The following is a 15,228-nucleotide window of genomic DNA, read 5'->3' on the forward strand; positions in this document are numbered from 1 at the left end:
TATAGATGACATAGGAAGTAACAGACAAGCTTTCACTACTGATAGAGAAGACGAACCTGGTACTCCAAGGGAATCGCTCACTCACCACTTCAAAGACTGGAAAAGAAGTTCATGGCACTGACTGGGGAAAAGACAGAGAAACTAAGTTCTTAAATGGATTTTTAAAAAAAGCATCAGGGACACAGTCGCCGGAACAATGCCAACCTTTGACAGCAGAGCGAGCATGCTGAAGAGAGAATAAAGGGTTAAAAGGTATTTTGAAAAACCAGCTCTAGGCAAATCAGCAGGGCCTGATGATGCTCTTCTAAGAGCGCTTAAGGAATTGGCAGGTGTTATTACATAGCTGCTAGTGATAATTTTCGAGAACTCGAGAGGATAAAGAAAGTCCCTGTAGACTGAAAAAAAAAAGGGCAAATGAAGTGCTCATCTTTTTAAAAAGGAAGAAAGGACAATCCTGATAATTATAGACCTGTCAGCTTCACTTCAGTATCAGGGAAAATATAGAACTTAGCATCAATCAATTAGCAGCGACTTCCAAAAGCACAACGTATTGGGTGGTAAGCAATGTGACTTTCCAAAAAAAAAAAAAAAAAGAATCATGCCAGGCCAATTAATTTCCTTCTGTGATCAAGTGGCCTCCTAGGCAAGGAAGGAGCTACAGCTGTAATCTCTTGGACCACAGTGGGGCTGAAAGGCTGACTAAATACGGAAATGGTCTCTCTGAGCAGCCAGAGATCTCCAGCTTTTCATGCAGCTGATACAAGGGTGTAAATCTAGCTGAGGAATCTGGTAGACCAGATGGCCTCAGGCATCACATCCAATGCTGGACAGTCACCTAAAGAGTTAGTATGACTTTTAGAAGAGCACTTCAAACTCACTTGTTTTTGGTTTTTTTTTTTCCCCAGATCTCAAATTAAAAGTCAAGGAAGACTGTAATATCTGTATCTTCACTAGGAAAAAGACCTCTTAAAAAGACTAGACTAGGGGATATGGTTCCATGAGTAAAATACAAGTGTGGGGACCTGAATTCATATCCCAGCACCCATGTTACAGCTGGGAGTGGTGGCACACATCAGCCTAACACCCACCCGGGTCAGGAGGAGATGGCAAATTCCTGGAACTCAGAGCTAGCTTAGTCAAAACGACAAGCTCCGAATCCAGTAAGAGATCTTGTTTCAGGACAGTTAACTGAGGAAGACGCCCAACGTCAACCTCTGGCCCCACATGTATGCACATCCCCATGTGCACGCACATACAATAAAAAGTGTACTAGTGACTTTCTAAGTCTGGCCTTTCGCACACACATAAGTAAAATATGAATTTAGCCTATCATGTATTATTTCACACGTATCGAGAGTTAAGAGTAAATTTTTAAATATGTAAGGACAAATTAGACATTTAGTAGGTCTGAACTAAATTTTAGACATCTCTCATAGTCTTTAAATTTTGGTTTCTCCAAACCCATAGGTATCTCTTACTGTACAAATGTCTAAAATTCCCATTTCATAAAATCCCAGCCTCTCTGTGGATTTAAGCAGTTCCTGGACCTTCCTCATCAGGAATATTAGTCCAGGTGCTATGTTTGCAATGGACGGCAAGGGCTCAAAACACCCCCATTATCTGGTTGGTCCAGTGCATTGCCTGAAACTAAAGTAAAATCCAGAAACCTTCCGTGTGACCTGCGGAGGAAGAGAAGTGACTCATTAGGATTGCTGCCAGAGTGTAGAGCTTCGCACACAGCACTCAAGAGAAGACATTCTATAGCCACAGGAAGCTTCACAGCCAACGAGCAATTCTGAATTCTGAAATACAGTTTTGCCTCTCTCAAAGAGTGTTTTTCTCATTCTTTGGGCCAAGGAAGAGCCAAGTGGAGACATAGGAAAACGGAGATGCAGTGAACAAATGTGCATTAGGAGATGGCGGCTGGTTTTCAGCTGGGGCCTCCATGTCCAGCAGTGGACAAGCAGATCCAAATCCGTTACATACTAGATCCAAGGTCCTAACCCTCGGCAATTGGTCTGCCTTCAAAATGCCAAGAGGGAGAAAAAAATAGAGCAAAAAATAACAGGGAACTTGGGGATATTTTCTTCACTGAAGCAACTCCCTCAAAATCAACACTCAAAATGTTCACACCTCCTTTTAACTCAGTCAACATTAAGTATTTAGTTGCAAGAACTACCCCCCCACCCACCCACCCACCCACCCACCCCCACCCCAGCATAGCTTCCAACGTCCCTCTAGCCATATAAAAAAAGAGGATTTGGGCTCCTGGAGACTTCCTTGTACATACATTTGTGTCCTGTGTGCAAAAGGTACGCACACAGAGATAGAGAGACAGACAGACACAGAGAGGCACATACACCCTTGTGCATGCAGATGCATGCCAAACTCTCTCTTCTCCAAGCCTCATTTACAGAGAAGCTGTGAGACCAGCATCATTCTTAGCTTGGGAAGATCGAGAACACTTCACAGTGTTTGATATGGCTATAGACAATTACAGCTACATGCTGTAAATACAAATTCCATCTTTGTTTGGCGAGAAGTCTCATCACATCTCTGCACCTGCATTCGTGAGTTTCTTGGTCTAAGTGCTCACCTCTTCTCAGCTGAATATTTCTGTGGTGATCCGTTTCTTGTTCATCTTCTCAACCCTGAAGCGTGTGGGTCAGCATCTGCCCTTCTGGTTCTGAGCTGGGCTGTTCCTTCCCTCTGCTACACCGCCCTTCTCACTTAAGTTTTCTTTCCTTAGGGTCTCAGCTAAGTTTCATTAAAACTCCATCCCTCCAGTGACTCCAGCTAACCCATTAAAATCACCCTGTCTTGGACGGCCATGATTCCTCCACAGTCTAACATCTTCTAACCCAGCAGGGAATTCTGCCGGCTCTGTTTCCAAAATGTATCTAGAATCCATCAACTTCTCCGCTCTTTGCTTTCCTCCAGTCGACTTTCAGCAGAATATGCCATGCATCCTTCGTAAACTCCACAAAAGATCGTGGAATTCCCTTCATAGTACTTTCTAGTGGACTGTCACCTCTTGAAAGAAGCTGGGGACTTCATAGTGGCCTCCTTACCCTACAGGACCTGGTGTCATTTTTCTCACCTCCCCTGGCACCACTTTCCTGTCTTTATGATCTCTGCTTCGAAACATGCACAATGGCTGGAGCTTCCCCGGACATCTCAGATCCCACCAGGCGGGTTTGCACCTTGTCTACAGACTTGCTGTTATCTGTCTCTGGAACATTCCAGCTACTTGAATCTATTGTTCTCATCTTGCCTCCTTCCTATGTGGACTCAACCCACCTTCTCTATAAACTTTTCCATACGAACTTTTATTCTGAAATGATAACCTACTCTACTCTGCCTGTCTCATCCCCCTATCTGCTTCACTCTGCTCTGTGGTACTTTTGCCTACAAAGCACACTACTGCTCTCTAGTTTCTCTCGTGTGCCTGTCTCTCTTGCACACATGTACATGTGTGTGTGTGTGTGTGTCATGCATGTATGTGTGAATGTAGCATGCATGTGTACATATATCTATATACATGTAGAGGCCACATGAGATGTCTTCCACTATTCCTATATGTCTTGAGTCTTCACTGAGTTCAGAGCGCAGTGATTGGGCAACCTGCCTATCCCCACCTGTCCCTACTCTCTCCCCACTAACCAATGCTATCACTACAAACCCTGGTGGCAATGCTTTGCCTTTTACCTGGCTTTCAGAGATTTGACCTCATGTCTTTATGCTGATACAGCAGGCACGTCACTGAGTCATCTCCACAGCCCACTCTCATAACTCTATAAGTATAGCACAACTGCTTATCAATGGCAGGATTTTTATCATTTATAAATTATTAAAGTTTAATAAAACGATAGAAATGTTCATTTTTTTAATGCCTTGAGCAGAGTCCAAGAGACTGGAAAAACAGTATAACTATTGTCATTGCTCTTGGCTCTGGAGGGAACCTGAAGGTAATACCTTATTGCCAAACGCATCACGTAGTACATGGGAGATGCTAGTGAGGGTTGTCACATCTTTTCTCTCCTCTTAAGCCAGCCGTTCTCCCTACAAAGTCCCAGACAAGCCTGGAAATAATTACAGAGACAAAGCCGTGGCTTGGAATGACACCACAGAGCTGCATCCCAGTGCTCTGTGACCCCCAGCCTTGGGCCCTGACTGAATTTGGACCAATCAAGGGCTGCCCTGATCTGCATGACAGACGTGTGACTAGAAGCTCATGCACAGTGGTTCATGTTAAGCTCCCATACACCAACCAATATGACTGCCCTCCTTTACATGCCACAAGCTACACATAAAGGAACTCTTCTGAGCATAGGAAGACATCCCTAGACTAGGCCGCATGTTATAGTCTACTACTGCTTTGCCCATCAGTCCTCATCCAGAGCACTCAATAAGCAAATGGTTTTCAAGGCCCTAGTGCTGACCATACCACATACCTTGAACACAGGACTTGGAGGAATTGAGCTGAAGCTAGCCCAGAAGCCTTCTGAAGACTGACTGGCATAGTACTGGGAGGTAATATGTGAGCTGCCAAGGGGAAAAAAAGCAATCAAAAGTCTTGGGAAACCTACAGACCACAACAATCATCAGCCTGGCAAGATATATTCAGCCGTACAATAGTGGCACCTTCATCTCATAGGTAACCAACAACTGCCTGATTAAACTGAAGGCTCACTCGCTAGATGACAGCTGTCTGATTAAACTGAAGACTTACCCAATAAGAGGAAATCTCATACCTGATTCTGCAAACCTAGACAGCTAACTACAACTAAATGTCCTAGACCCTAGAGAAAAGCCTACCCCTGCCATTCTCTAAACCAATATAATTCCTAACTGTATTCTAAAATATATCCTTATATCCACAAATCAGTGTAGCTCTCACCCCTCATCAGAGAACCTTCTTTTTGCAGCAGATAGAAACTATTACAGAGATCTACAACTTGGGCAAAATGTAGAGTACAAATGACCCGAGTCCTGGACCAGAGCAGAATTTGAATGGAAAAGGACCATCCTAATTCACATGACAGAGACTGTAGACTGCTCAACTCCAAGTGACAGATATTCACACTTCAATCCCAATATCTAAGGCTTAGGAAAAAAATCACAGAAGAGCTGGTGGGAAGATTGTAAGAGGCAGAAGACCAGGATAAGACTGGGAAGCTGTACCTGTGAGTCCTCAACCGCATGGATGCTTAAATAAGACCTGCATGAATGGCAGCACCAGTTCACATGGCAACATGGATGAGGGAAATCTCATAAGACCCTCCCCTAAATGAAAAGCTACAGGCAATCAGGGGCTGCTGAGGAAAAAGAGCAGTTGTCTCCATAGACAAAACCCTGTACAAGTTATTCAATCCCAAGTACTCAACCCCATAGTCAACACTAAATGGACCTAATAGGTCAGATGGATGGATAGTTAGGTAGGTAGGTAGATAATAGATAGATAGATAGATAGATAGATAGATAGATAATTAGATAGATATATACAGATGATTGATAAATGATATATTGAGAGATGATAGAATTCATAATAACTAAAGAGTAAGAGATTATGAATTTCAGAGGGAATACAGAGACACGGGAGGAACTGGAGGGGAAGATGAGGGATAGAAATTATGAAAATACAGTATTCATATATGAAAAGAGTAAAAATGAAAAAAAAAATTTCAAAACTCGCTTGAATGCTGTTTTCTTAAGTGTATTCTGTTAGAGTGACCAAGGCTATTGACTCAAGTTCTAGAGAGTTCAACAAAATTACTAAGTCCAGTCTTTCAATCCTTTTATCCAAATACATAGCCATAAATCTCTAACTTATGCTCTGTAGAAACAAGCATAGTCATCCCTCTGTGGGACTTTATAATGCAAGTAGAATGTAAGATGCACAGAAATAATTTCAGGCAAAAATAAGAAACCACATCAAGGAGTTGCCAGGTAGGTCTACGGTCCTGATTCAAAGGCAGGTTAGCAAGCCCAACAAGGAGAGAGGGCAGTGAACTGAGCCTTGAAGAATGAGTGGGAAGACAGAAGCTAAGGCCCACTGCCAGGCAACCTCCTCACCCTCCTCTCTTTCCCATGTCATTGTCATAACCGATGAGGATTAGAAAACAGAAGCACCAATGCAAAACTCTGATTTTCCTGAAAAAAAAAAAAAAAACAACTCAGGAAGTGTCTACCAGCAAGCCTGGGACAGAGGGGGTGCCCAGTGTGCAAAGTGAAGGATTCTGAAGCCTTTTTGGAAGACTGTGTACTGTCAGGGAGGGAGGGAAGAAGGGAGAGAATGAGAGAGAGAAAAAGAGAGAGAGAGAACACTAACATGCATTGCATGCTTGCGCGCGCGCACACACACACACACATGTGTGCACGCACACACACACACACATGCGTGCACGCACACACACACACACATGCGCGCGCGCACACATACACACACACACACACACACATGCGTGCACGCACACACACACACACACATGCGTGCACGCACACACACACACACACGCGTGCACGCACACACACACACATGCGTGCACGCACACACACCATGTACTAGACCACATCTTTCTTCAGGAGAGATTGTAGGTGCTCAGCTCTGAGCGCCGTCTCTACCTTCCACACTCCAGCTTCCAGAAGCCCCAGAACCCAGCAATTTCAGTGTTCTGTTACCTGGGTACTTGTAATAACTAAATTCAGCTCAAGAGCCATTGACCAAAAACTCCCTTCCTGCCAGGTCAAGCTTGTCATCTTTCTATGTATAGGTAACATGTATACACAGCATTAACCATGTCTCTCTAGATCATTTATATGTATTGGTTTTTTTTCTTCTGGATTGGGGATGCAGGGTAATGAGATGGCTCAGTGGGTAAAGGGTTGCAGTGAGGCTTGCCACCACTCTTGATGGCCTGCGTTGGGTGCCCAGGACTCAGATGGTGAGTGGAGAAAATCAATTCCCAAAAGTTGCCCTCTGACCTCCACATGTAGGCCACAGTAGGCACATACCCACCCACCCACCCAAATAAATAAATAAATAAATATAAATTTCAAAATTTTAAAAGAACTGTCTTTTCTTCAGATTCCTTCTTGCAGAGGAGGAACCGGAAGTGACAGAGTGCTCCGGGGATGTAGTGAAATGTTTAGAAATTTCTCTGTGGATGAAAAACCTTAAAGCCAAAGAGTGGCTGTGTTTTCTGTGGCCTTCTAACCTTCTTCTCTATATCCTGTCTGTGCTACAGAACAAGAAGCAAGCTCAGACGTTAGTATTCACGGACAAACAGATAGACTTCAGGTCCAATAAGCAGTATCATCTCAGGCAACTCCAGCAACTAAAGAAGAAGCTACTGACCCTTCAGCAGGAACTTGAGTTCCGAACTCAGGAGCTGCAGGCTTCCTACTGCTCTCTCCTGCAGTACCAGTCGATCCTAGAGAAGCAGACTTCCGACCTTCTTGTTCTCCACCATCACTGCAAACTTAAGGAAGACGAGGTATCACGAGATTAACCTCTGATGTGTCCCAGGTTGCCCTTGTACGTCCAGCACTCGGGCACTGCCTAATATATAGCAATCACTACATTTCAAAGGGAGGGCTTTGCACCACCTCGTGTGGGCTTAAGAGCCTTCCCTCTTTAGTTCATGACCGGTCTGAAGGTTAGCAAAGGGAAACGAAATGGACTGGCATGACTTGGTTGACATAAACAGCGGTAATATGTATGGGGTGTGGGGTATAGGCTTTGTGTACACACATGTGTGGCGTGAGAGGCCGTATTGTTATGGCTGTTAAAATATAAGAGACTCCAGGTCTCTCAGAGGAAAAAAAAAAAAAAAAAAGAAAAGAAAAGGACCCATTAAATCAAGTATTTTTAGGAAAGTCAGCTGCACAGATGGTAAGACGCCCAGCCCCTGGTCCAGCGCTGGTTCTAAGTAGTTACTGAGTGCCATTTTGTTTCTTCAGGCTGGAGTTTTAGAGCCTTAGAGACTTAGTGCATTCTGGACATTCACTTATATTGATGCTCCAGGGCAATATATTTTTTAAAAAAAGCAAAGAGCAGCATGCCTATGAAATCCCGAGTAAATTCCAAAGACCCACAGAACTGAGATGGGTTTAGCAAGAGGGACGCAGCCAGCCTTAGCACTGTGGTTCTGTGTAATAGGGCAAGCAGGACTCACGGGTGTGCCTTCCCCTGACAGTTACTTCTTTCAGGCTTAACAAAATCTCTGAGGAGTGTTTTAGACAGTGTTTTTGCTGAAAGACTAACTCCAGGGACTTTAAATCAGGCTGTAGAGGGAGTATAGAATATTCTTTAAAGGGCATAGTGTAGCCTAGAATGAGTTTGCTAGAAATGACTGGGAGGAGAAGGAAGAAAGGGGATCCCACAAAATGCCATTTGGGGAAAGTCTGTGAGCTTCAACTGTGGCTTAATAAAGCTCTTAAGTGTTCAGACTGGCTGTTCTCTACCCCCTAAGCCAGACTCAGGCTTGGATAAAGGAACCCCCGAGTTAGCTGGGATGCTACTTAACAACAAGGACCAGAAAGAGCTATTACCGATAGTCAGAGATGGGTGACCTGTTGCTGTTGTGACAACTGCACATATCACCACAGACCTGAAGTCTGTCTTTTAGCTCTGTCACCACATCCACCCAAGACATCTATTCCCTCAGTCACCTGAGGTGGCTGCCAGAGCTCTAGCAATCACATCCCTATTCCAAATAACCCAAGTGAAAGGGAAGATGGGAAGAAAATACACACCTTCCTCTTAAGGGCACTTGCCAAAAGTTACACACACATACACACACACACACACACACACACACACACACATACACACACACACACTCCACATGACTACAGCTAGTTTCTAAGAAGCCAAGAGATGTCATTTTTAAGGAGACATATTATGGCCCCCAGTCTAAATCAACTAAGTGCTCAACTGCTAGGGAGGAGGAGAGGATCTGGCACAGTGGTCACTGCCAGACCTCAATCTGAGAAAGCTCTGCAAAATTTATTCTAAATATTCCGCCAGCCTCTCTCTAATGCCATTGATACAGAAGCATCGCACCCACGTCCAAGGCTGGGTTCTGCCAACAGCAGACCCTAAGATGAGCATTTGAGCACAGTCATGTACTGAATCCAGGAAGTGATCCTAAGATGCATGAGGGGGTGCAAATCCCGAATGGAGTGGATTACTAGCTCTGGACAAATGAGGGTCCAAGCCCTGGGGAATCTCTGGAAGGTATTGTGGAACATTCCTCAGAGTGAACTTTCACTCCTGGGGGCACTCACTTACAAATGTGTCTCATCTTCTTTGTCTTTCCCCTCTAGTTGAAAGAGCAAGCAGCCAAGCATTCTTATACTTGGAATGGGCTGTGTGCAAAACACTAGTGAGTGCTGAGAGTTCACTGTCTACAGGGATCCTCGGACCAATGTAAACAGACACCAACAGAGCTATTTCTACATATACACTGCATATAGATGCATGTGTATGTGCATGCACGCTCATGGACGTGTTTAAAAATAACGCTATAGAAAAATGAACGGGACCAACTCTTCCTGCTATGATACATGACTATCAAATGCCCCTCTCCTTTTGCCCTAAGAGGTACCTTCAACTAAACGATCCTTTCCTGAGAGGAATCTCAGATGTGAAGCAGTTTGTTTGGCAAGCTTCATTAACGGGCCGATTTCTGTCGAGAGCTGGACAGTTTGAAGCAACGTGAAGCCTTCCGTGGCGACGCATCCCCTTGACTCTTTGAACGCATATAACATGGCATGCGGTTGGGCGCGCTCAACCACATACAATCATTTGCTAATTTAAAATCTAGTCCCCTCAACACCATGAGAGAGGTGAGGCTCTGTACGTACCTCACCCAGTGTGAGCATCCTAGAGATTCCTGTCAGTGGATGACAGATTAGAAAAAAAAAAATCATTTGCTTAAGAATCGCACAAATCTCAGAGGAACGTCAGATCATGGCCCCTCTCTATCTCTTGGGAATTTGCTCACGGGAAACTGTGTTCATGTGGGACTCCGTGCTTTCCAAATGAGATCCCTAGAGAGTGCCCAGGAAAGAAAGGGCATGGCCATTCCAAGGCCTTTCAGTAAAGGGAATGGCTCAGACCCTTTCCTGTTAAGCATCAGGTGTTTATTCAGAGAGAACAGGAGAAGATACTAAGTAGGACATCCTGTTCAATCGTTCACAGTCTGACACTGAACCGGGGCCCTTAGACCTGCACGGTACTTAAATGCTAGGCTTCTAGTTCAGACATGCGCAGTACTCGCCCTCATGGCCGTGCTGGCTGTTTGCATGGCTGCAGTGTGCTTCCCCTCCTACACTAACAGGTCAATCTCTACGAGGAGGAGATGGGAAATCATAGTAAGAGCACTGGGGAGAAACTCCAACTGGCTCAAGAGCAGCTTGCCTTGGCGGGGGACAAGATTCTCTCCCTAGAAAGGAGCCTAAACCTCTACAGGGACAAGTACCAGACTTCCCTGAGCAACATAGAGTTACTGGAGTGCCAAGTGAAGATGCTGGAGGGGGAGCTCAGCGGACTCATTGGTCAGGTAGGACCTAAGCCACACCCCTTAGCCGGGAGCTCCAGCAGGCCGACATTTCTCCTCTAAGGTCCTAGCCTCTTCCACCCAAGACTTGAACTTCCCGCCAAAGGAGTTCTTCCCGCCATCCAGTTTTGTAGCATTCAGATTTTTAACCAGGTGTTTGGGGGTGGGGAGAAGGGGAGAACAGCACTCAGAGTTTTTGCCTAGCATTCCCTGAAACCCTGGGTTCAATCTGTAGCACTACACAATGAGTTCAAGGCAGCTTCAAGACCATCCCATCTCAGAAACAGGGGTGAGTGAGAATGAGAGAGAGAGAGAGAAAGAAAAGAGAGAGTGATTATGGGAACTGCTACCTCAAAGGATGTGTGCATTCTGAGTGATTGCCGTGTAAACCAAAATGGTTCTACCATCCAGTACTTTTACCAGTAGTAAGTAAAAGAAGCTTTATATATTTTTCTGATCCTTCTAAGTTGTGTTAAACTGAAGAGTGGGGCAAGGAACTTTCAATGCAATCTTTATTTTTTATTTATTTATTTATTTTTGTTTAAATGCTAATAGAAGTCAGTTGGGTTCTCCAGGAAAAGGCCCAGGTAGATTTGCATGCAAGTGTTTGTAGACAGAGATCTTGGCCTTAGCCTGCAGGAGAAAGAGTTACACAAAGAGGGAAGCTGCCCCGCAGTCTCCCACGGGCCTTGGCCTACTCCAAAGAGAGACAGGGAGCAGTAGGAAGTCCCAGAGCTGGAGTTGAGGAAAAGGTCACCTTGCCACCTGCATGTTATCAACTACTGAGAGTCGGCTGCCCCTCTGTGACTTGGGCAAAGCAGTTTTCTTCAAGGGCCAGGAAAGGCCCTTACATGGCCTGCAGCTAACAGCAGCCCTTGCAACAGCCAGCCGAGAATCCCTAGGAAGCTTTTCACTACCAAAGGGATCTGGCTTCCTCTGAATTAGTAGTTTTAATCCTTTTATATTGACTTATGGGAGCTTCTTATTATCTATAATAAAAATTCTTCGCTATGTTGCAAGTATTCCCCAATGCCCATAGCATTTCACTTGGCTTTATTAAGGACATTTTTACCATGTGCTCGCTTTAAACATCTGTGGAGTTGAGCCCCCACCCCACCCCACCCCCGACATCCCTATAGATCCCAGGCTTTACATCTTGCTTCGGAAGGTCTCATCGATGCCCAAGATCATAAAAAGTTGTTTTTTTTTTTTTATTAGTTTTCTAAGTTTTTAATTTTATGTCTTTAGTTTTCAGTCCATATGTGCATAGGAAGTGAGACGTGGCTTTAATTTTACACTTATGTAAGTGACTCTCCTGGGGTCCCCCAACCATTCACTGAACATCCCAACCCCCACCCCCCACCCCCTAATTGAAGCATCCACTTGCAGGAGCCATGATGAGGTATACCAGGTTCTCAGGACTCTCTCTTATTTGCCTTCCTCCTGCCTGGGGCAGAGCTTCTGAGGGACTGTGACTGACAGCCTGTTGACAGTACCTTGTAGCCCCTCCTCCTTCACTGCGTACTTCAAACTTTTCTCAAGCACTTGGACTTCTTGATGAAATTCACACATATGCTGTCTAGTGTTCACATTATATATCACTGTGGGAGATTAGTGAGCCCTGGGAAGCATAATGTGTTATGATTTTATTCATTTGTTTTCATTAAGGGTTTACACTTTCCTTTATAGGCCTGGTTTTATGAATAGGAGGTTGGTTGGTTTGCTTGCTTGCTTGCTTGCTTGCTTGCTTGCTTGCTTGCTTGCTTGCTTGCTTGCTTGCTTTGAGATAGGGTCTCACTATGCAGTCCTGGCTAGCCTGGAATTTTCTATCTATAACAGGATGGTCTTGAGCTCACAGAGATCTTCCTGCCTCTGAGTGCTGACTGAATATGCTACATAGTGCTACTGTGTCCAGCCTGAAAAGGAACTTCTTTATATACTTAATCTTAAGAGTTATAGGGGCTGAAGAGGTGGGTTAGGAGCACTAATACCAGCTGCTCTTGCAGAGGACCCCGATTCAATTCCCTTCACCTGCACCTGTCTGTGACTCCATTTCTGAGGATCTGACGCCCTCTTTTGTCCTCATCAGGAACTGCATACAAAGGTGCACAGATACCCATGCAGGCTAAGCACACATACATACTTTAAAAAAAAAAAAAAAAAAAAAAAAAAAAAGAATGATTACTGGTGTACAGAAGAATTTATCTCTTACTATACACTTTACCAAGCTTGCTTGCTAGATTTGCAACTGAACATCATGAATTTTTTTTTCTAAACTTCCCTTTTATCTTCAAATTTTACTCAACCCAGGTGTGGTGGCACACTCCTTTAATCCAGCACTTTGAAGGCAGAAGCAGGTGTATCTCCTCTGTGAGTCAGAAGCCAGCCTGGTCTACATAGTAAATTCCAGGACAGCCAGGGCTATATAGTGAGACTGTCTCAAAAAGAGAGAGGAGGGAGGCGGGGCTTACGAGCTTTCGTTCAGTCTCATTGGACTGAGCCTCCTGTCAGAGCATCTTCCTTCCAGAGCTCACCACTAAGCACAATTCCGTTTCTTTGCTAGTAAGCTTTTCTCAAGTTGAAGGTATGACTGTTCATGTCACTGCCAGACATGGGGGCACATGCTTATAATCTCAACCCTGGAGAGGCTGGGGCAGGGAGACTGTAAATTCAAGGCTAGCCAGGGATACAAAGAAAATTTAAAGCCAGCTTTGGCTAGACCTGTCCTTTAACAAAATGGATAATATGTCCTCATGTTAATAAATTTCCATATATAGAATAATCCTGTTTGTAGGATAAATTCTACTTGATTGTGATGTCACTTTTAAAACGTTTTTTTTTTTAATTAAATTTAAAGAAGCAAGATTAGTTTGACAGTTTAAATGTCTATCTATCATTGTAACTATCTATCTGTCTACTTTTTTTTTTTTGGCTGGGAATTAAATCCAAGGCCTTGCACACAGGCAAAGCTCCCCACCTGAGCTACAACCCGGCCCCCATGCTCTTGTCTCTGACATCTGTGATCCTGAGATGAGTAACGAGCTTTCTGCACTTTTCTACGGCTTTAGAACAGTTCGCATCTCATAGGAAGTGGCTGTTTCTTTAAGATGACAAACAACTCCAGTGTTTGCTCATCCTTGTGCCTAGCTGGGTCTCTACCCAACCCACATTCTCAGACTTGCCTTTTTTTTTTTCTATAATAATTTCTTCTCAATTCTTTCAAAAATGGTTGGGAGTGGCAAGCTTTTTCAATATTTTCCTGTCTGTCCAAAGATTGTTTGAACATAATCTCGAATGCCAGTCAGCTGGATGTACAAACTGACCAAGTCGTCTTCCCTGGGGGGGGGGTGTCTCTTAAAGCCTTGCTGTGCCACTTTGTGCTGCTCAAGGACCAAAGCCCAGTAGGTGATGCCAATCTCGATCCTGTGTTTCAGAGGTCAGAGGTCATCTCTTTTCCCTGGTCCCGGGGGACAGGACAGACTAAAGACGTTTTCATCTAGTCTTTATCACACCTCTCAAGCTTAACTCTACCTTTCACCCAATGATCTATACTCAAGAGTTTTTCTTTTATGACTTAACTCAATTTCCATTTTTATTCTATAGTAGGGAGATGATATTAGAACCTATAGGTATTTTCTTGCTGTGTCTTCAGTTTCCTATCATGTTTTCCAACCCTTCGCCTCCTGTATGCTAAATTATTTACATGAGCATCATGTGTGATCAATTCTGGGTTTCCGGCTGACCTTTCTCCAGCTTGCTCAGGGGCAGCTTTCACGCCCAGTGAACACAAACTGTTTCTAACTTGGCCTGAAATTAGAGTGCTTTGGGAGTTAGGGAGACAAGGCCTGCCATCCACACTAGAACTCTGAGCTATTTTTAGCTATGTGCCTTGGTTTCCCCATTACTAGATGATTAGTGAACTTCATGCATGATTTCAGCTATATAAGGAAAATTTTGAGATATAGTGGAGCCAAGGAGGTAGCTCAGTGAGGAAAGCACCTGCCTTGCAAACACAAGGGCCTGAGTTCGAACCCTCAGATCCCATGTAAAAAGGCTGAGTGTGGTGGCACTTGCTTGCAATTCCAGCTTGGAAAATCAGAGACAGGAAGATCCCTGTGGCTCACTGACCAGCCACTCTAACCAATGAAGCCCTGTCTCAAAAGAGGCAGAAAGCATTTCTAAAGATGACCCCTCAAGTTTTCCTTTGGCCACCACACACACACTTGCATGCATGTTCACACACACACAAACATCCTGGCAAACAGTTCTATTGATGAGAGTCTCCAATGTTCTAGCCTTCTTGAAGGATAGTTATATAATATCTATTTCAGTTTGGGCCTCAGACTATAGTCCCAACTCTAGGAGTTTAGTCTATACACTTGCGAAAAGGTACTCAAAGATTGATGCACAAAAGTCTTCAGTTCAGCTTTGTTTTAGAAAAGAACTACAAATAGCCCATGTGCCCATCAACAAGAAACTGGCTAAATGCATTTTAAAGTGATTGAAAGACAGCACAGAATGGAAGCCCACGTACCATGAGTAAATCTCTAAGACATCTTAAGTTTCAAAATCCATTGCCATGTCTTACAAGTCCAACACAACCCGTTATTCTAGAGATTCATTTATAATGTCAGTGCAGGGATCAAAGTTCTAGGAGATGTGC

The 15,228-nt window shown here is 44.2% G+C and overlaps 1 protein-coding gene across 8 annotated transcripts in view; it reads left to right on the forward strand.

Moving 5' to 3' along the window:
• The window catches only part of Pmfbp1 (polyamine modulated factor 1 binding protein 1), a 47,585-nt gene that overhangs the window by 9,578 nt on the left and 22,779 nt on the right, over positions 1-15,228 (forward strand). For 4 of the 8 annotated variants that reach the window (XM_034522595.2, XM_076915850.1, XM_076915852.1 and 1 more), the window contains exons 4-5: positions 7,248-7,496; positions 10,347-10,568. The exons of 2 other annotated variants lie outside the window; for them this stretch is intronic. In XM_034522595.2, coding sequence (XP_034378486.1) covers positions 7,248-7,496; positions 10,347-10,568 — 471 coding nt within the window. The remainder of the gene's footprint in view (positions 1-7,247; positions 7,497-10,346; positions 10,569-15,228) is intronic. 2 more of the 8 variants (XM_076915853.1, XM_076915854.1) reach the window with 1 other exon arrangement.

The sequence above is a fragment of the Arvicanthis niloticus genome, chromosome 18 (genome assembly GCF_011762505.2).
Source record: "Arvicanthis niloticus isolate mArvNil1 chromosome 18, mArvNil1.pat.X, whole genome shotgun sequence".
NCBI lineage: Eukaryota > Metazoa > Chordata > Mammalia > Rodentia > Muridae > Arvicanthis > Arvicanthis niloticus.